The sequence below is a fragment of the Ambystoma mexicanum genome, chromosome 4q (genome assembly GCF_040938575.1).
Source record: "Ambystoma mexicanum isolate Mex_15411 chromosome 4q, UKY_AmexF1_1, whole genome shotgun sequence".
NCBI lineage: Eukaryota > Metazoa > Chordata > Amphibia > Caudata > Ambystomatidae > Ambystoma > Ambystoma mexicanum.
The window spans coordinates 85,850,027-85,872,362 of NC_090928.1; the positions used below are offsets into that span (position 1 = coordinate 85,850,027).

The 22,336-nt window shown below is 46.5% G+C and overlaps 1 protein-coding gene across 1 annotated transcript in view; it reads left to right on the forward strand.

Annotated features, from left to right (window-relative positions):
- HDDC2 (HD domain containing 2) overlaps window positions 1-22,336 on the forward strand; it is a 201,084-nt gene that overhangs the window by 114,323 nt on the left and 64,425 nt on the right. The window contains exon 5 of the mRNA XM_069607514.1: window positions 11,751-11,889. Within this exon, the coding sequence (XP_069463615.1) occupies window positions 11,751-11,889 (139 nt within the window). The remainder of the gene's footprint in view (window positions 1-11,750; window positions 11,890-22,336) is intronic.

Below are 22,336 nucleotides of genomic sequence, written 5' to 3' on the forward strand. Positions count from 1 at the left end.
ATTCAGTTTATTGCTGCCTCTAACCCACCTCATGTTTTAGGTGTTGATTTAGCTAAGCCACTTCATAACTTGCAACGCACATTTTTCTGTCCACTGATGTCTGTCTAGTGGCTACTGCACGTTGCACATCTCAACACATGTGCATGTCATAGGTTTTCTTTAGGTTCTCCTAAAAAATGCCCACGATCGTTAATTTCTCTTTACAATTCAGGGACAACACTACCTTGGCATTATAGACGTCTGCTGCCTATTAGTTATGTTCTGCAGGTTGCTCACTGGAGGATTATTTTACAGGTGCCAAAGGGTACTCCTAGTGCAGACACAGTTCCATCGTTTATAGTGTTTAACGTTTCCCCCATAGTGCCCCTAATCCTATAGTGCCTGATGCACATGATTTTCTTTTGAAATCTGGCCTACCCGTTTTTTTTTTTTTTAGAAAAAAAATAATTCTTCTTTGAAGTACTTCTGTGATCGGGCACTGACTGAATATTTTATGGCATATTACAATAATCTCCCCCTTGGGATTTTTTCTTTGACCACGAACACGAAGTTTAATTGCCCTTTTTCTAATGCACTCCTCGCGTTGCAGTGCTATATACTTCTCGGAAATGCCTTCAAGGCCATTAATGGCGGAAATGTACAAAATTGATTTTTAAAGATAGAGTGAAATGTAAAAAATAATAATAGTTCATGTTTGCGTCCCCAGGCTTAAAGCATGAGTCGTCTTATTGCGTTAATATCTACAGAGTGATGATGCTGTTGCTTCCACGCCATAAAATCCTGTTCTTTCACTGTTCTCTGCATTTCACTTAAGCGCTTGCAAAATGATGGGTTCATACAATGATAAATAAACAGTGAGCAATTACATTACAAGAATGTATAATCATTCTCTTGCGCTGCTTTTTCTTGGCTTTTCACGCAGGGGAGAAGCGTGCGAGATTTAGCGTGATATGCCAAAGAGCTTGACTGCTTGACTAAACCTACTATCCGAAGGTGGGAGGGGCCCACTGTTCCGCAGCAGCACCTCCTGTTTAGCATAAGCCACCCCACGTACCTCCATGGTGTTGCCGAGGCTGAAATGGGCAACGCGGCCGATGCTATTCATCCCAGAGTTGCTTGGGACTGCATTATGGGGGCGGAAGGTTGCGTAAAAAGATTACGCCATTCTTCACCACCAAAGCATGTTTTATTTCTCATAAAAACACATTTCTACTTTTTTTAAATTGAACTGACACGAAAATCTAGCCGAATGAAGTGCGTGTTAATTTCTAGCGACAGCTCGTGGTTCTTTCTGCAGTGACAGCTGTGGTGCAGTATCTTAGCTTTTTGTCTCCTTTCTCTGCAACACTTGGAGGGTGGAACTAACAAGGTGTGGCTACCAAGCTGTGCCTTCAGGGGGTTCGATGCAGGCTTGGAGCAGTGCTGAGGTGGACGCCAAAAGGCATTAGGAATGTTTAACAAAGAGCCGGCATATAATCAAAGAGAAAACCTAAAGTCTGCAGCAAATGACAGAAGGGATAACTGAAGAATGGGAGATTAGAGCAGGAAGGGGAGGCAGCAGTGGGAAAATCGTTTGCTTAACCGACGTCGCTGTATACCATTAAAAAAAAAAACTCATTTTCGGAGCTTCTCATCACCCCTTTCATCCATCTTTGCCCTCCTTTCACTGAAACGGTAGCAATTCGAAACTGCTATTCAGCTGCATTAAAAACCCAAATAAAACGTACAAGCAATTATCCACCCAATTAACCAAAAACACTCCTTGGTCACCATAGGAGCCATGAAATCAGACGTTATATTTAGCTCCTTAATTCTACAGTGAAAGTAATCCAGGAAAAGCCAGAACTGTAAACATATTGACTAGGGAAAGGTGGAAGTATATTAGACCAACCTTTGTAACCTAGTCTTTATCAGGAAGCACTTACCAGTGGCACCAGAGATGAATTTGGCAACATATTCGGATCCTTGCTGCCACCAGGAGCCAGTGGAGAGATTTCAGGGATGGAGAAATACAGTCCCTGGGCTTGAGGCCACGGATACGTTTCGCAGTCCTGTTCAGGATTAGTTACATAGGGCGAAGAGTAGAGTTAGGCAGATTTAGAAAAAAAGCTGTTGCAGTAGTCCAGTCTGCTGAGAACCAGGGCTCTACCGACAGTGAGCTTCTAGGGGAAGTGAGAAAAGGTAGAATACCTTTGAGGAGGTGAAGCTGGTAGTGGGACTTCTTGGCGATGTCCGAGCTGTGAGGAGAGAAAGAGAGAGTGAAGTCGGAGATGACACCAAGGTTTTTTGCCTCGCAGGAATACAAGGGTCGAGGGCCCAAGGAGGGCGGCCAGAGTGAGAGGAGGAAAGCTGGAGTAGGCGTCCCAATGAGAAGGATCTCCGTCTTACTGGCATTAAGGCAGAGATTGTTGGAGGCCGACCAATCCTGAATTGCGGCTAGACAGTCAGGAATGAATGTGGGAGGGAGAAGAGGAGGCTGAGGGAAGTCTGAAAGAGCTGAGTGTCATCCGCATAACACAAAGTTAGAAGGGAAAGTGGAGCACAGCTGGGCCTAAGTGGCCAGATAGACATTGAAGAGCCAGGGTGAGAGGATAGAGCCCTGGGGACACCACATGTGGCGAGAGAGGTGGTGGAGAGAAAGGACCCAAGTTGGACCTGGGATAGTCTGTCCCGGAGGAAGGAGGTCCGCCACGCCAGGGCCTGATCCGTGATACCCAGTTTCTCGCTGAGGCGATTGATCAGGGTGGCGTGATTGACAGTGTCAAAAGCAGAGGAAATGTCAAGGAGGAGGAGGAGGACCGAGGAAGAGCTGGCATCAAGTTAGATGATCTTCATGGGTGTTCAGGAGAGCAGTTTCCATGGCTCTGGTTGGTCTGAAGCCAGACTGATGATCATGGAGAAACTGATTCAGTGTGGAGAGTAAGCTCAGAGATGGGCAACTTTTCCAGGAGTTTGTTCATGAAAGGACTGATAGAAATCGGGCAATAGTTAGTCGAACGGTATTCGCATAATTGTTCTGTTTTTTTTTCTTAGTTTTTTCTGATCGAATGATACATTTGACCGAATTTGGTCAGTATCATTCGATTTTAAAAAAAAAAAAAAAAAAAGTGAACAATTAGGCTAATAAATACCAAACATGTGGGGCAGAGGTTGGAGGGGTGTCCCCTGCTCCCTGTGATCCGTATGTATTAGCCTTGGGAGGGTTGCAAGGGTGTCCCCCGCTTCCTCAATATTGGAGGCGGGGACCAACAAAGAAAAAGAATAAGGGACGCTGCGGCGTCGGATCAGACCCACGTTGGAGGGACGGATCTGACGCTGCAGGGCTGAAGTGGACCAGGCGGCGAGATAACAGGTGATGGGGGTTTAGGGGTGTGTGGAACCAAACATTTATTTTTTTAAACCGCAAAGCTATGCCGTACATTATAGGATATGATGTTTGCGTTTTTTCGATTTTATTTTTTTATTTATTTTTTTAATTATTATTATTTTTTTATTTTTTTTTTTTTCCGGTCAAACATACCCAAATTAGTCGGACAGGTAGGATCGGCAGAAGGCTTTTTTAGGAGGGGCTGCACAAGGGAGTGCTTGAGGAGAGAGGGGAGAAATTGGCCACGGCTGGAGTGAGGGTGGCAATATTTTCCTTGATGGTTCTGGAAGAGCAGGGGAGCACCTGTTTGGACAACACTTTCATAGATAGGACTTGTCTAGAAACCTTGTCACATGTTATCAGAGAGAAGGAGAAAAAGGACGAAGAGAGGGGGAGGTGGCCAATGGGGGCCTGAGAGAGGGAGAGGAGAGCGAAGAGAAGGTGTCCTGAGTTTTAGTTGTGAAATGAGAGGCCAGAGCCATACAGAGAGCCTGGGAGGAAACGGGAGAGGTGGAGACTGCAGTAGGATTGGCCAGCTCCTTACATATTTAAAAGATTTTGGCCGTGTTGTTGGAGGCTGCAGAGACTTGGGCTTGAATATGGACCCTCTTCTTGGAGAGGACACAGTCTGTATTGCTTTTGGCGCAGGTGGCAGGCCAGTTTGTCAGAGAATGCGCCCGAAGCCCTCCACTTCCTCTAAGCCACCCTGCACTTGCGTTTCAGGGTGGCAAGGTCGGAGTCATACCAAGAGTTGCACTTAGAGGTAGGCAGTGGCAAGGATGTGTTGGAGATGGAAAAGATGCAGGTTAGAGAGGGCTGTGTCAAGAGTGTAAGTCAGCTGCCGGAGTAGGAGGAGCAGAGAAAGTAGAGGTAAAGGCATCCACTGACCCTCTCTTCATGCGCCGAAAGACCAATAAGGAAGGTGGCTAGGCTGGGGTAGTCTTTGCCTGAGGGGGGGACAAGAAGTTTCAGGTGAGAGGAGAGCAGAAAGTGGTCAGGCCAAGAGAGAGAGGAGTGGTGAGAGGGTTAGAGAGGGGACTGCCTGAGGAGCTGAGAACATCCAAGGTGTGTCCAGCAGAGTGTGTCGGACCAGAGGATAGAATGGACAGGGAGAGCGTGTTGCAGAGGTTGTGGAAGATCCCAGAGGTGGGATTTGGAAGCATCCAGGTGGATGTTGGGGTCTCGGAGGAGAAGTTGAGAGGTAGAGGCAAGGAGAGAAGAGGAGAGGTCAGCCCATTCTTAGAGGAAGAGGGAGACCTGGCCAGATGGCCTATAGATGGTGTCCACAGTCAGAAAGAGGTCAGGAGAGATGGAGAGCCTGCAGACCAGGCATTCAGAGGATGCCTGCGTAGAAATGACAGAAGCAGGGACCCACTCTGGAAAGATCAGGGCCACTCCACCTCCAGGCCAGTTGGTTCTGGGCTCTGAGAGGATTGTGTAGCCCTACGGGAGGAGAGTGTCAAAACCTGTGACAGTTTGCTGTGAACCATGTCTCAGTGAGAGCGAGGACGGATGTAAGAGGAGTGTTTGACAGCAGAGCGAGTGTTGAGAGTAGCAACGTGGAGCAGGTTGCCACTTTTGAAAGACCTCCAGGGTGGGGTACAGCAGTTTGGTACACCCATCGAATGTGGTAGATGGAGGTTGGTGGAGAAGAAGAATCTGGCGAGGGAACAACAAAGAGGATGTCATTCAGAGTCTGTCTGGAAGAAGCAGTGATGTAGTTATCAGCAATAGGAAGGCCTAGGTTGGAGACCAGGATATCCCTCTTGAACATTTTCCTTCCAGTCATAGTAAGGGGATAAGATAGGAGTGAGAGTAGCAGTTACATAAAATGGGAGAAATCGAGAGCACCATAGAGGGCGAGAGGAGGAAAATGTGAGGAAGTAGGAGAGAGGAGGGGGAGAGGGAGAGGAGCACTGCCCAGCACAACTCAAGATGCACAGAAAAGGGAGGGGGCAGGGAGGAATGGCACAGTAAGGAACACAAAAAGCAGCAGCAAGGCATTTGAACACAATACCAGCAATAACCACATTGTAGTGGGAACCTAGAGAGTGGGAGAGAGCCTAGTGGACATAGCAAACAGTTGCCAACGGATACCAACCGTGGATAGGAACCTAGAAGGGGAAAACCGACCTAGAGAGCACAACAGTTAACCAACAGTAACCAATGGGTTGGGAACACAGAGGGGGGAAAACGGGCCTAGAACACAGAAGTTAGCAATGTGGAGGCACAGCAGCCCCAGGACACAGCTGGGACTCACAAAACACAGTGAGCTAACCGCAAGAGGGGAAAGCCTGTGGTTTTACAGTGACCGAGCATTTATAACCAGGTGGTTAATGGGACGCTCAAAGGCTGGGCAGTTTAGTAGAGAGCATTAGTGGCTGCTCCCGCTGCCCGCTCCTTTCTTAACTTTCGGTCACTGCTGGTTGACGACTGTGCAGCGTACTCGCTGTGCGCCGCTACCCCTTTCGCCAAACACCTGCAGCGCACAAAACTGCCACCTTGTCCTGCGCTGGCTTTGCCGCAGAGGGTGAGATCCTCTGTTCTTAAAGGATACGCTGCGGTGACGTAGCACAACATATCAGATGGTCAGTGTCTGCAGCTGGACCTTGAGCGCACAACACTGCGCCCTTGTCCTGCGCTGGCTTTACCACAGAGGGTCCAATTCTCAGGTCTTAAAGGATATGCTGCGTGGACATAGCGCAACGTACCAGCGTCTCCTGCGGACCTGCGAACATGGACTTCTATGCTGCACTGGAGGAAGCCTTATCCAAGGCTATGTTTCCACTTGTAACTGGACTAAATTACATGGATTGGGCTGAAGCTAGACTGTTTTCAAGCAACAATCACATGTGACTGGGCAGCTGGGTCGTCCACATGCAGGACATTGAATCCGACAGTCAGGAGTTTTCGACCTCACTTAAAAAAGGCAAGAAGATCACGATGGCACTCCTGTGGAGCCTCATTGTTGGGTAAGAATTAGTGCAGTCCAACTGATGTGGGACTACACAAGACTTATGTTCTTGGTATTTGACCCAACTTTTAATATAGGCCTGTACTATACACAAGTTGATAGTGCGATTTAGCAGCCAGGCTTATCTTAAAAAGGGTAGTGTGAGCTGTAGAGCTGGTCAATGAAACTAGTAAATACAAGTATCCAATTAAACACTTACACACTTAAAGTTACAATAAATTAATTATTTATTTATACACATATTTAAAGCATTCTTTAAAAAGCAGTAATTAGCTGTAACATTAATCCCAAGTTAGGCTTCAATTTAAAAAGTGAACAGTAAAGCAGGCGAGTAATTCATTCATATGTTACACATGTTCCAGCAACCGGAGGCGACGTCATTTGAGGTCAGTATAGCATTTACATAGTAACACTTTTGCAATATTCAGTTTTTAAGGAAGGAAAGGTCAGGGTTAGATCAGGACAGACTTATAGGTTATAAGAACAGTTAGGTTATAAGAACAGTTAGATGCTCCCAAAGGGATGCTGGCAGTCTATTATCCCTGCATTAAAATTCAACATTTAAGACATGTAAGGGAACAAAGCCAATACATTCAGAAGGAGACCTTTTAGGGAGCCAGGACAGCCAAAGTCAGTGGACAAAGTCAAAGTTCTGATGCTCTTCTTCTTCTTGAAAAAATATTTTTTAATAGTCTGCAAAACTGCAAAGAATCCAAAATAATACGGGCTGCCTGCTGATTAACTTTACTCCCAGAGAACACACCAGCCCTACGCTAAGAGTCCTCCACTGGCTCCCTATTGGTCGACGCACTACCTTTAAAGCCATGTGCATCACTCACCGGGCGATCCACAACACCGGCCCAGAATTTCTCCAAGACAGTCACTCTCTACCACCTCTCAAGGACACTAAGATCCAGCACAACATTCCTCCTAGTTGCGAATTGCACCTCCACCAGACTGTGCGGCTCCTCCTCCTTCTCTGTCCAAGCGCAGTCCATCTGGAACCCTGCACATCCACAATATTGAAAATCATTTGGCATTCAGAAAGGCACTCACAACCTGGCTCTTCCCTTCCGCTTCTTGAAACCCTCCCACACACTGTCAGTACTGACCCAAACACAACGACACTCCTATCTACCAATACCCCACAGATGCCGCCAGCGTTTGCAGCAGCACTCCATGACCAATACCCCCACGGATGCCGGCAGCGCTCTCAGCGGCACACTGTGCCAAACTCTCGCCGCCTCCATCAGATAACCGCCACTCACAGCCGATCGTACACCACCCACACCCCCTTCGGGCCCCTTTCCCACTGCTCAAACGTTTGATCCAGGGACACTGCGACTAGTGAGATCAACCAATCTCACTGGACCAAGAAAAACTATATTGAAGCCAAACTATATCCAAGCTTACGGTATGTACACATTGCACTACATCTGTGGAAACAGACTGCAGGCACGGCCACCCATCCATGCACCCTAGAATGCAGCTATGGCTAGTAGCAGGCATAACCATCCACACTGAAAACAGTGGCATACCTCAAAATTTATGCCATTAGCGTACAGCGACAACCTACGAAAAAATGTCGGTCTAGCTGGGCACACATCGAATCTCCAGCACTGGCATTCTATCCTAAACCCAACAGCTGTCCAGGTGCCTGGGCTCCTTACTGGAGCCTAGCCAACCCACCTAAATCCTAGCCTGGTAAAATGCACACATACATCCTTAATTCAACTCTTAGAACCTCCCACAAATGGAATGCGGTCACCGAGGGCATTCCAACCATAAAGCACATTGATGCCATACATATTGGGAAAGGGCACTATATAAATTACGAATACAATACAATACTGCCCTGCACTGGCAGGAGGGACATGCAGTCTGCTTGTACATTACTCCATACTGGGATGTGTGCGATTTCATATGTGCACTCCTGAAGTTTTTCTGCTATGCGTGCCAATCTCAGAGTAGATGTCTTCGTGCCCCCAGGGCTCAACCTATGCAACAATGGCTTGTGGTACTTAACCAAGTGTAATTTGATACCTCACACAAGCCCTAAAGTAATCCACCAGCCAGGTGCACGCTGACATCTCCTCCACGGTGGAGTAGTATTTTCCACTTCTGACAATGCCTTGGACGCAAACAGCACGACATGTTCTGCATCCCCTTTTCTGCGTGACAGTTTTCCCCAGCCCATATGCACTTGCATCAGTGGTTATATATGTTTTCCACATCGGGTTGAACTGTCGTTTTTACTACTTTGAACGCTCTCTTCTGTTCCAGCTGCCTTTTGTATTCTGCCATTTCTGAGAATCTGGGTACACATTTTGCATAGTACTCTAAGTCTGGGAACGATCTTAGTTTTTCCTTATTGGTTGGTGCTGAGGCTTTCACAATTGCTTGCATCAGGTTTTTCTTGGGACTGATTCCTTCTTGTGAGATCTTGTATCCCAAATATTCTACTTCTCTAGCATTAATCGTGCACTTTTCATACCGCACCTCACTCCTGCCTCTTGCAATTTTGTAAGCACATTCCTCAATTCCACGTCATGAGTCTCCTCATCTTCTGCATAGATTCGGATATCGTCCTGGAAATACGACACATTGACAATGTTTCATAGTAGCGAGTACATCACCCTGTGAAATACAGAGGCGGCGGACGACAAGGCAAAATGCATTCTGGTGAATTGATATGTGCCAAATGGGGTGATGAACGCTGTCAACGGCCTTGATTCTTTGTGTAAACGAATTGGGTTGTATGCATCTCTCATATCCAATTTAGAGACGTACTTGGCCTCTTTCCTTAGTAGAATTAGTTTGTTTAGACTTAGCAGTGGGTAGCCATCTGTTATGATTTCCAAATGTAGACTGCGCAAATCGATGCAGCTTCTAATGTCATTTGACTGCTGCTTTTTGTACCACAGGGCTTAACCATTCTGAGGACTCCATTGTTTTGATTGTGCCCTCTTGGACCATCTTCTGAGTTGCTTTAGCTGAATTTTGTGTGCATAATTGTTTATTTTTCCAAAACCCTCTGAAAACAGCTTTGGGGACTCTTGCACCTTGATACTGACTCTCCTGCTGCTCTTATGGAGAGTTCTTGGTCTTCTGTGCTGGGATCCAGCTTGATGTTTAACTTCGCCTGATCATCCCAACCCAGCACTGCCAAACCCTCCTCTGAAAAGTACACTCTTGTTTTGATATGTCTGCCCTTGAATTCTACAGTTCCGTTGTAGCCCAGTACACTTACTGAGCCCCACCAAACACTGTGGGTCTATGCTTTGTCCTTCGAACTTCCATTTAGCTTAGCCCCACCATTTTCTTGTATGTGTGAATGGGCAATAAATTCAGGTCTGAATCTGTCATTACTCGATGCGGTGTCTCCCTTCTGGCCGTTGAGCTATTCACCATGATGACAGTTGGCCTGTCTTCATGTGAACACTCTTCTCCCGTACCTCCAGTCGTTTCTGTGGATGACACATTCTTCCCTCGCCAGTGACACGCTACTGCGATATGTCCAAATCTTTTACAGTTCGTGCATTCTTTATTTCAGGCTTGGCATGTTATGTCATTCACCAAGTGGCGAATGCTTGTGCACCTGTGTCATGTTAGAGGTTCCTTTTGCTTTCCTCACTCATCTCTGGCGTCACTCCTGGGTCTCTCTCCATTTGCCATGTATTGAATGGCATACACCTATGCACTTTCTTGCCATTTTGTTTCTTCCGTGGAGCATGGTCTCTTCTGCCACCTTGGAAATTTGAATGGCTTTGTCTAACTGCTTTTCTTTCTCCAGAATCAACTTCTCTTGCACATTCCTGCTGTTGTTGGTGTGCACTGTTAGCATGTCACAAATCATATTTTCTGTATTGTTCTCAAATTCACACAGCGCGTCCATTTCACGCATTCTTATGACATAGTCATCCACCGACACTGCACTGTCTTGCTTCCTAGTGTAGAATCGTATTCTACGCAGCACTGTTTTCTGTGTTGGAGAATCTTTTGACTATCCTTCTGATGTCTTCCTTGAACACATCATCATCATCCCCTGCAACTGCTTCCTTCTTTAACCCTGCGAAGATACTCTGTCCTTCCACCCCCATGGCATTCAGTAACATGGCCCTCTTCCTGCTTGGGGCATACTCTGCATCCCCAGGGCATCCAAATATGTTAAATACGCCATTGGGGGCCACAGGATTGCTGGCCTACCCGGGGTCTGCAAGAAGGTGGAAAGTGTTGTTGGATCTCAGCGTTGGTGGGTTCAATCCTTAATCCTCATCGCCAATTATGGTGTGGTTTACCATATGACTAAACACCTTGTATTGTTTAGTATTCCTTTAATCCTCCAAATTATTGCTGGCAGGACTAGTTACTTCACTGTCAACCATGTTCTTATGTCTCTTTCCATCACTGCCTCCCAGGCAGGATGCTGCACTGGAGGCCTCTGTGTCCCTTCTTAAAAGGAGTGCTGGGGTGTGACTTCTCCCTGCGGCGTCCCTCGCGCATGCTCCTCTGAAGTCTTGCGAGATGACGGCCAGCGCCACTCTCACAGGACTGTGTCTCTACAACCCTCTTCCATGTCCATGGTGGGGGAACCTCTGGTGTGAGGAGCAGGTAAGGAGCTGTTTAGGGCCAAGGGAGAGCAGCTGGGCAAAGGCGGCAGGCCAACGGGGCAATGGTGCGGGTCAGATGAAGGCACTGGCCATCAGAAGCAAATTGGGGCTTATACCATGCCAATACTCCATATTGGCTGGCTTCTTGTTCCTTGGTAGTAATGTAAATTACTATAAAGATATTTTTCCAGAATTGCAGAAAAAAAGAAGCCAGTTGAGCTAATGAACTAAGACGGAAAATAAAACTAGCAGTAGAAGCATCTGATGGAATTAGCGGGAATACACAGTGTGGTCTAGGAGAAGTGAATTGCTGTAATCAATCAGAGAGGGAGGAGGAGTTTATTGGTGTTGTGTGTGAGGGAAGGATGATTGTGCTGCAGGTTGAAGTTGATAGCCGTGAGATTAGGCAGGTGATAGAAAGTTCAACGATCACACTGGGGTTATCTCAAGGCTAGGAATAAACCAAGAAGCAATGCAAATAGAAGGACATGTAGACCATAGAGCAGGTGCTGAATGTAAGGAATAGCATTTAATTCTTTGCGGCATTGGGTAGGCAAGAAAATGTGCTCTTTTGATGGGATTATTGGTCTTAGTTGCATAGGGTGCATCAGTGTCCATTTATACAAAAGACAACTGAGGTTTTTAGACATGTAAGCACATGTTGGAAGTCATGCATTAAAAAAATGGTCCTGTTTTTGGATGTGCAGTATCCACATGTACCATTTTAAGAACTGTTTCAATAGGACTTTGAAGCCCGTCTATGGTTCATAACTGAAAGTAATGGGTGATTTTCTTTCAGGAATATGAACATCAGTCCAGCGCAGAAGCCATGTTTGTGAAGGAGCTGGATCAGTGTGAGATGATACTGCAAGCCCTGGAATATGAGGAGTTGGAAAAGAAACCTGGTCGGCTGCAAGACTTTTACAATTCAACTGCAGGTATTTTTCTTTCTTTGCCGTTAGAAAACTTAGTTTGTTCTGCTTTCACCTTACTGCCAACATAAAAAGGACTTCTAGTTGAGAAGGCAACAGTTTTTCCCACACAAAAAGAAAAGAAAAGTGATGACTATGGCCTACATTTGGGCAATAAGTAACCATGTTATGTATGTACCTGGGGAAACATGCTATCATAAATCTGGAGTCATTGCTAAAAGTGCCTACAAGTATCAAGATCTGTTCCTGTGTCAGTAAAGCTGTGAAACCTACAAATTCTGCATAGGAAAAAAGGTATTCCATCCTCTCCTTGGTACTCTTACAAAGCTACAACTGTCTGCATTGATTGGGAATTAAAGAAGTTAATTTCTTGCTCGGCCAACACAGGCCTCCTTGAAGTGTTTTGTTTGTGGGTGTACCCTATTTGACCAGTTTGGTAGACACAATACAATGCCATATTCATGTTATATATATTAAAATATATATTTCTGAGGCTTGTGGATCTGCTTAGATCACATGCTATTGTAAGGAAGGCATGGTATCAAAGTAGTGAAGACAGACACAAGTGATCACAGCTCAAGGGTGTTTATTGAGCTTACACACTGGTTTGGGTTAGAAAAATGCCTATCTAAATCTAAGGATGGGAGCAAGCTACAACCACCAAATAACAATAACATGGTCCTAGTAGGGTATTATCAAAATAAAAGGGCCTATACTAAAATAATAAAAATAAAAAAAGATTGCCTATCCTTACCTCTGAATACAAAAATGTGTTCAGGTAAACGGGTTTCTTAAAGGAAAATCAATGTGAAACATAAATGTCAGAATGGCAAGTATATATGGTGCTAGGTCGCCCCTTCCCCATGTTTGTATCGGACAAGGTTTTACGGTGTAACACTGGTACTTGGACACTCTGCTTGGCGAGCACTACGGCAGCCTGCCCTGTCCTTCAGAGTTTCTTTGGGTTCACAAAAACAAGGTCTATTCCATCTATTCCATCTTGCAATAGTTCACTAATGGCTCCCCTGACTCGGGTTCAAGCCTACAATGTCTCACTTTATCCTTCAATTTTCTGGGGTTCCCTTCTTCACGCTTTTGCTAGCACTCTGGATTTTGTAGTTTCCTAAACACTGTTCACTTTCACTTTCATTCCCCTCAGTCTGGATCAAACAATTGAACTTTGAGCACTTTGTCTTCCCACAGTCAGGCGCAAGCCGTTGTTCTACTTTATTATGGTTCCCTTCCGCTCTGAACCCAAGCGCTGTCTTGTCATATTGCTTTCTGTGTTCAACTTTAAAGCTCATTAAACACTTCACCAAAGCTTTCAAATGTGCGGTTTCCCCCTTTGCCTGACCACTCGGTTACTGTATCCCTCTATCTGAGCTGGCTCCACTTGCATTCCGCTTTTACTCTACACAGCCTTCAATTCCTGATGTACTGTTGCAAACACTCCGCTCTAAACCAAGCTTTCATCTCCTTTGCTTGACTCACTGGTTGCGATGGGAGACTTGTCACTTTCACACTTTCTCTTTGGAGTCAAGACTATGGCTCTTGTTTTGCTGATACCTCCCCAACTCTGCAATTTGCCCGGGAGGGCAGCTGTTGACCTCGTGACACTGGATACACTTGTTGTATGGTGGTGGTCCATAGGAAGGGATTTCCCATGTGTAATCCTCATTGCTCCAGGTTTGTTCTTCCTCGTCTCAGTCATATCAGTAGGGTAGGAAGGGTGAGGATTATGGGAGTTGTAGTGTTTTGAAAAATGAGGAGGAAAATAAGTCAGAAAGTGTTTCAAATAGAATGGATCTTTCGAAGAATGTTTCTTAGAGTTCTGTCTGGGAACAGTGAATTCTGTCTGGGAACAGTGAACTGCGGATAGTGAGTGGGGGATTTCCTATTGCTATATGTAATGGTGGTTCTACATTTTAGAGAAGGACATGATTGGGATGAGGTTGAGGTAGAATGACAGCATCCTACAAAAGTTGAAGGGACATTGGGTAAGGACATTAGAATAGGAGAGGGGGAACACCTTGTATCGCCTAAGGGTGTTCTCCTCTTTTGGTATTCTTCCCCAAACTTTCCACTCGGCTTGGGAGAAGGTCGAAAAAGACCCTCGACTTTTTCACACTATGCACAGGCCGACAGCTAGTGGTAGCTGCAGAGTATTGCATTTTTTGTTTTCGAAAATCGAAAAGGAACGTCCACAGAGCGTGCCAGTAATAGTATCCCTAGTTGGACATCCACTGTACCCATGGTCCTGCACGCGTTGAGGTCCCTCAGATAGTTTTTTTCTGTTGTCCTAGTCGTGCGCATATCGCAGAGTTCCTTCTTCTGGCTGACGCCATTACTTATAAAAAAGTTTAAAGTTAGACTTTCTTTCTGTCCTTTCGACGACCGTACACCGTAAGACCTCTTTCGAGGACAAGACCATTCTACGAAGACCACGCCTTCCGTCTCGACGAACTTTGTCTGCGGCCTACCTAGGTCCCAATAGGCCTCGGCCCTGTACAATGCAGAGAGTGGGGGGAAGGTCATAAGCCATCTCACTTAGAGAATGCATATTCCCCTTTACTTCCTTCCGCCATGCTGCCATTGTTCCATATTATGGAAAATACACCTTTTTAAATTCTGTCCTTCCTGTGTGTGTCCTTAGAGTGTGTAAACTTTGCCTCCCTAGGGACCACACTGTAAACTGCTTAGGCCAAAAACTTTAAAGTACCGGAAAACTTAACGCTGGGCCGACCACGCCATGCAGGCCGAGGCTGCCATGGACGTCGAGGGAGCCTCCAGCGATGTCCACATCGGCGTTCAAAGTGACGCCGAAGGCGATCGGGTCCCGATGGATTCTCGCTTACGAGCCCACAGGCAGGCTGGCAATTCTGCTAGAGAGACGATTCCCGGGGGGCTCAGGCACCATCACCGCACACCACACTAACCGCACCCCCCATGGCCAACATTCGTCCGCATCGTTGACCGATAATCCACATGTGGTGTCGAAGGGAAGGTCTGAAAAATCCCTATATTCTGGGCTATCGCGTTTGCGATCACCTCACAACAGGCCCCCGAAACGGGGGCCAAGGTCCGTTTCTGACACCAAGTAAATCGGGAAAGTCCTTGGATTCCGTCGAACCGGCGTCGAAAGATGCATCGACTGCTTCCGCTAAATATTCAAAAAGGAGTGAACTCATTAAAAAGCACGTCTCTGACAACTTCTTCAGGGCAAAGATGTTGGAAAAACTCCAAATCCTCGATGTCCGTACCCACAAAATAACATGGTTCAAAGGATGGGGAATACTCTGCCCCAAGCACACCCTTTCAGGGGCAATGCACCACAAACTGCACCCTGCTCCCATACTGTTGCGATCATCCCAGTGGACCCCGGAACAGTTTGATAGGGTTATGAGAAGAATATCTAGTTTTGTTGACATTCTGGGTGTTGGTCCAGAACAATTTACCAACCTCCAGGGGCCCCCTCAAGGAAAAGCAGGTAACAAGCAGCCCAATGCCAAAGAAGTACACCTGGATCTAACACAACGTAGTACATCTACCTATAAAACCATGTCCGATGACCTATACTATTACGACACTCAAGGTTCTCAAGACCCTGGCTCATTAGCAGACCAAGGAGACCAGGCGGACATGGAGGATACAGATCAATAATATGACGATGATGTATACATCATCCAATCCCCAGACCATATCGACCAACCAGTAACCGATTCCGTGGTGGACAATCGGTTGCAGTATAATGATTTTCTTTTAAAGGCTGCAGACCACTTTAAAATCGATACCCAGGGAGCTTATGTCGATAAAAACTTTGTAAAGGACAACCTTGGGGATAAGAGATCTGCAGCACAGATCATCCCACTTCTCCAATCTATCCAAAGGCGCGTTCAGCATTCTCTACCCTCAATCTGACAAGGGCAGTCAACCCACTCATTGCGAAAATGTTTAGGCCAGCCCCATCAGACCCATTGTACATTAGGGGACAGCTAAAGCCTGACGCTCTAGTAGTGACCACCACAAGGAAGAGAGCGGGCACACCTTTAGCCTCTACCGAAGCCCCCTCCTGCCAAGGAGAGAAAAAAGTTGTACACCTTAGACACGAAAGTTGCTTCCTCAGCTGCCTACCAAGTGAGGGTAGCCAATAACACTATGCTACAGTCTAGTTATAATTGCCACAAGTGGAATGAGATCTTGCAGCAAATAGACTCGGTCCTAGAACCCCTAAAGACACAGCTCCTACAAACAGTTGCTGAAGGGAGACAAGTAGCAAGCTGCATCCTTGAAAATAATTTAGATGCAGCAGACAATGCGGGCGCATTGTGGCGGAAGGTATCCTCATCAAACGCCATGCTGGCTACATCAATTGGGTTTCAGGTTAGAAACCCAAGCCATCCTTTTGAACATACCTATCAAGCCCAACGGATTATTCGGTAAAGCGTTCGAGGATTCAATGAAAAGAGCTAAGGAGGAATGACACCCTCAAGTCCCTAGGACAACTCGCAAACAAACCCTTTGTACAGAGAGGAAGTTCAAATACATGCCGATTTAGAGAACAGAACTCCCAGCAGTCCTCAGCTACAACCAGGGCGTGCAGAGTTCACCCTGGGGTTCCTCACGGGGCAGTCCTCCCAACAAAATTTTCAAAGGGGCCACAAAAGGTTCACGAAGTAGAGGCAGATCCTTCTCAAGAGGGGGCTCCACCCCTCCTAAGGAATGACCACCCGCTACAGGTCCCCTCCCATGCCTCTCCAGTAGGAGGTTGTATCTCCCATTCTGCACATGCATGGGAGGGGATCATGTCCGACAAGTGGGTACTTTCCACTGTGATGGGAGGCTGTTGCAAAGAGCTAATACAAACACCAGCCAACCACCCGTCAAGAGAAAGAAAAACTCTGCAGGAAGAACGCATCCTGCTAGAAGAGGTCAAGGCACTGCTGGTGAAGGATGCCATAGAAATCATCCCGGCAAACCAGGTAAACAAGGGTATCTATTCAATGTACTTCCTTGTGCCAAAGAAAGACCTAATAATGCGCCCTGTGAACACTTATGTCAAGCCACACAAAATCTGCATGACAACGCTACAAGAAGTAATCCCAATGCTAAAACAGAGGGACTACATGGCAACTGAAAGATACATACTTTCATATGTCAATGTTCGCTGCGCACAGAAGATTCCTGCGCTTCAAACAATGTGAATCAACACTACCAATTCAAGATGCTACCCTATGGCATAGCCTCCGCTCCATGTGTATTCACCAAGATACTAGCGGTATTGGCGGCGCATCTACGCAGAGAATCAATCCCATTGTACCATTATCTGGACGACTGGCTGATAACGGGAATCCCCTCAAATTTGTAAGCAAAATACCCAAAGAACAATCTGCTGTTCCAATTGGGATTTGACAATCAACGAGAAAAAATCAAGTCTCGTTCCAAGCAAAACCAAACAGTTCTTATGAGCCATCATAAAGACGGAAGAGGGGCTAGTCTTCGCGTCAAACGAAAGTGCCAAACATACTCCTGCAAATACTTCAGTATCTAGCCGGTCGCCAAATAACTGTATGCAAAGCAGTGCGCTTGCTCGGGATGATGGCTTCATGCAGTTATCTTGTTCCGCACCCACGGTTGCGCATGCGCTCAATGCAAGAGTGGTTAAAGAAACCGTGGTCTCGGGCAAGCGGTCAGTGGGACGATCTAGTGGTTGTTTCACTAACCCTAGTTCAAGCGCTACGCTGGTGATCAAAGCAACATCTGTAAAGGGAAAACCATTTTACAACTCTGCAGTGCAAGCGATTGTCACAACAGATGCATCACTCACCGGATGGGGAGCCCATTACCTTCACCACACAGTGCATGGCCTGTGGACGCAGATCAGTGCTCAAACAGTAAAAGTCCTCACAGACAGCACCACTGCCATGTTTTCCATAGGCACACACTCTCCAGGTCTGTACAGGTTAGCCCATAAAATGTGGAAGTGGACACTCAAGCGTAACATGCTCCTAGTGTCCCAACACGTTCCATGGGAACTCCATTCTCTAGCAGGCTCACGAAGCAAAGATCCCCTACCCGAAGAGTACGAATGGCAGCTCAGCAGAAACCTTTCAGACGACATCTTTTCCCTCTGGAGCTATCCTCCGTTAGACTTGTTCACCACAAGCCGAAACACACAATGCCCAGACTTCCCCCAACCCAGATCCAAGGGGAACGCCCTGTGGATGAGCTGGACAGGGAAATTTGCTTAAGCTTTTCCCCCAACACACCTCTTGAGCAGGATAGTGAACAAGATGCACGAGGAACAAGTAACTCTAATCCTGGTTGCTTCTATGTGGGACGGACCACCTTGGTATCTGCATCTGCGCAAACTGGCGATGTGCGATCCAATCAAAATCCTGTGACCCTTCAACATGCTCCCCTAACACAGGGGGACAATGTTACACCACATCTTCAATCTATGAGTTTGGTCATTTAAAACTACCTCAAAGGTGTATGGAAATCCTCAGAGGCACGTAAACCAAATGCCAGACACTGTTACTTTAACAAATGGAAAAGATTTGTAATATGGTGCCAGTCAAAAAACCCTATCGAATGTACTCTATCACACATTCTTCATTACATGCTCCACTTAGTAGACTCTAGCCTAGTATTCATTTCCATCAAAGTTCACCTAGCGGGTCTATCCGCATACACACCACTGAAAGCAACGTGTCCTGGTCGAAAGTCCTTGTCATTAAGGCATTCATGGAAGGAGTAAAAAAGGCTTTACCACCCCCATTTCAAACCCACCTCCAGGGTGTGATCTAAATGTGGTTCTCGCAAAGCTCATAGGTCCTCCCTTTGGAGCCTATGCACAGATCTAGCCTTAAACACCCAATGTACAAAACAGCTTTTCGGTGGCCATCACTTCCGTAAGAAGAGTCCGTGAACTACAAGCTTTGTCAGTGCAAGACCCTTTCTCCAGCATTGTTCTTTCATGGATTCACATGCTGTGAATATTCCCCCTCGTCAGGCTGGGAATCCCTGGTTACTTTGATTTAGTACCTTTCCTTTGGAAAAACCTTTGACACCTTGAGTGTCACATTGACGTCGTTGTGGGTGCTTTTGGTCCCAACCAATAGGATATCGAGTGTATAGCTTTTCCCCAGCAGCTTCCCCTCAGATTTCAACCGTCTTTCTAGCTGGTGGGATTGCTCGAGTTCTTCTCTTCACAAAGAAATTATCTTTACACACAAAATATATATTTCCACACTACATTCAAACCGGAGCAACCGACAAATCTTCTATGGTGTCGACTACGAACATGGAGACCATTGGACCTAAAAAAAATCCTTGTTCAGGCCTTGTGGGACGCGCGGCCTAAAAAACGTCTATGAAGGTCACAGGCAGGTAGACTGCATATACTGCCTATACCCTAAGCATTCCTCTGAAGAATGTGAAATCTGTCAGGGTTTCTTTCAGAAAACCTCAAAGATGGGCAGCGTCGGCTGATTTATTTTTTTTGCTAAATGAAGGGGCATACCCGGCGTTTTGGGGGCTTGTCAAGGAGTGGGAGAGCTACCACCCCCCTCTGATAGGCGTACGCCATCAAGCCTCAGGTCAGAAGAACAACCTATGAAAAAACCAAAGACAGGTGAGCCTAACTCATCGACAAGCCAGGCTAAAACTGCCTCACAACCCCAGTCTCCTACTAAAAAGAAACCGGTTAGCAGCCAAGGCTCTGGTCCATGTCTAAACAGTCGTCAAAAATCCCATTGTCGAAAGCACCATGGTCAAAACAGATGGATAAGGGCTCACGCCCGTCAACAAAGTACACCTTCCATTCATCAAGAACATCCCCTCCGACAAAGGAGGCGCATAAGACCAAATTGTCCACGAATACGCCACCTTCGTCAACGAAGAAGAAACATCACTCGTCAGAGTCTTGTACTTCTAGAGAGCGACATAGATCCTCCTCTGGTCAACAGTCGTCCACAAGACATCCTTCGATGACGAAACCATTGATGGTACATACTCTGACGTAATCAGGAAATCACTCATCGACAAACCGCTCGACGACAAAAAAACAAAAATCGCCAGTGAGTGAAGCAATAGTTCACTCACCCCCATCAACAAGTTCGACCATGGCTCAAGCCATGGTTCATCTTGAACAACCTACAGCTATAAAAGGAAAATGTACTGTCCTGTAGTAACAGAGGAACCAACAGAGCCCAGGCAACTCCCTCTTTAGGTGTCGCCGATAAAATACACCAAAATCATGCCTGATGATGAAATCCTACAACATGAGATTACATCTGACCCGGGGTCACAGATTCGGATTCCGAAGAATGCAGGATCCAACCCCATGCACAGGACAGATCTTTCATTCGGCTCAAATCAAGAGGGGAAGGAACACCAGTAATACTACAGAGTGTACCCCTTGGGTTTCCCCTCTTCACCATCGGGAACAGGAGGTATGACACCAATATACTCGCTTATAAATCCACTATCTCTTACAAGTACTTTCAACTCTGCAAAGTCAACTAGGGCAACTCCATGCTAAGCTCCCACCTCTACAGCCTCAAGGGATCCATCAATGCAGGAAAGACCAGGTAACACTAGGTCAGCAAGCAGTACAAGGATGAGATCAGGGGGACTCGTCCAGGGACCACGCCAAATGTTCACATTCGGCACACAGGTCGCAATCTCCACCCTGGCCTCCACCTCCACGAAGAGATAGCCCGCTAATAGGCAAGCATGAAGAAGGGGGAGCTAGTGGATACAGATCAGGACACAGCTCCAAGAGGCACAAGCTCTTCCACCTCTCCTCACCAAGATATGTCGGATATAGATGACCCAGACCAGGTAACGCAGGTAGTCTAGCACAACCCTCTCCACCAGATGACATTGGTGCTTTCCACGCCATGGTATCAAAAGCGTGCCAAGAATTTGGGCTAACTCCGGCAGAGGAAAAGAAAGACTGCTTTCTTTTTGATTACATAGGTAAGTGCCGAAAGGCTGTATTTGCAACACCCATCCTAGATCATGTTTGGCAAGAGGGGTTGCGAACCACAATGAAAGCATACTTTCTCTGAACCTGCAGTAAAAGGAAGCCTAAACAAATTCAAGGCACCGTACACAACCCTAAAATGTCTAACCTCTCAACCCTCTCCCGAGTCGGTAGTGTCAGCGACAGCAAATTGCAAATCACGTACACAACACAAATGCGCCACACCCCCGGAGAATGAGGGCAGAAAAATCAATGCTTTTGGCAAGAAAGTACTAACCATTGGGCAACGACAGTTAAAGCGGTCAAAGGGTTGGCTCCCATTTTAGAGCATTTGCCGGAGTAACAACAAAAGGCGGCCATTGTAGGTGACGGTGGGGAGTCCTCAAACCACAGTATCAACATTGCAGTGGATCTTGCAGAGACGGGATTCAAGCAAATTGGTAATGGGGTCATCCTGAGAAGACAAGGATGGCTATGCTGCACTGACTTTAGACAGGAGGTGCAACATAAACTTGTTGATATGCCATTCGATGTAGAGAACCTTTTTGCAGACAAAATCAATGAGGCCCTTAAGTCAATGAGGGCGGACTCCGATACTGCTAGATTATTAACTGCCTTACAGGGCAGAAGGTCTTTTCGTCCCTTTCGGGGAGCCTCCGGTCAAACCAGGTTGTCTTCCACAAGGGACAAGAGGAACTTCGGAAGATCAGGCTACTACTCCCAGGGCTATAGAAGGTACTACCAGTCCTCCCAACACAGCAGGGATTACGCCAAGCACAACGCAATGCGGCTCAGCCACCTCGCAGAGAGGTAGGCAGAAAAAAGCCCAGCAATGACGGCCTCAAAGGCACACCAGTGGGAGGAAATGTCGTTTCATTTTGACAGGTGGTGAGCAATTACAAAGGATAGATGGGTGCTAGATGCCATCCAACACAGCAATCTGTTGCAATTCAAAAGGGCACAGAAACCGTTACCTCCCGTAACGGTGTTGCATCCGCACCTTTGAATTCTCCAACAAGAAGTGTGTAAAATGTTTAAAAAACGGTCAATAGAAAGAGCTCACCTTCATGGAGTGGGGTAGGGATATACTCAAGATACTTCATAGAAAAGAAGCCAGATGGGAAGTGGCATCCAATCCTGGACCTAAGAAAATTAAACAAAAACCTGAAGAAACAAAAGTTCAAAATGGTCACACTAGAAGACGTCATAAAGGCCGTACAGCCTCACAAACATCACAGCTTTACACCTCAAAGATGCCTACGTTCACATCCCAATACATCTGAGACACCGACAGTATCTCAGATTCAAGGTCGGCGAAAACCATTACCAGTTCAGAGTCCTTCCATTCGGCCTCAAATCAGCTCAACAAATGCCTAGCACCAGTGACCGCTTTCTTCAGAAAACAGGGCCACCATGTCTACCCATAGCTAGATGACTGGTTGGTCCGAGGCCCAACACATCAAG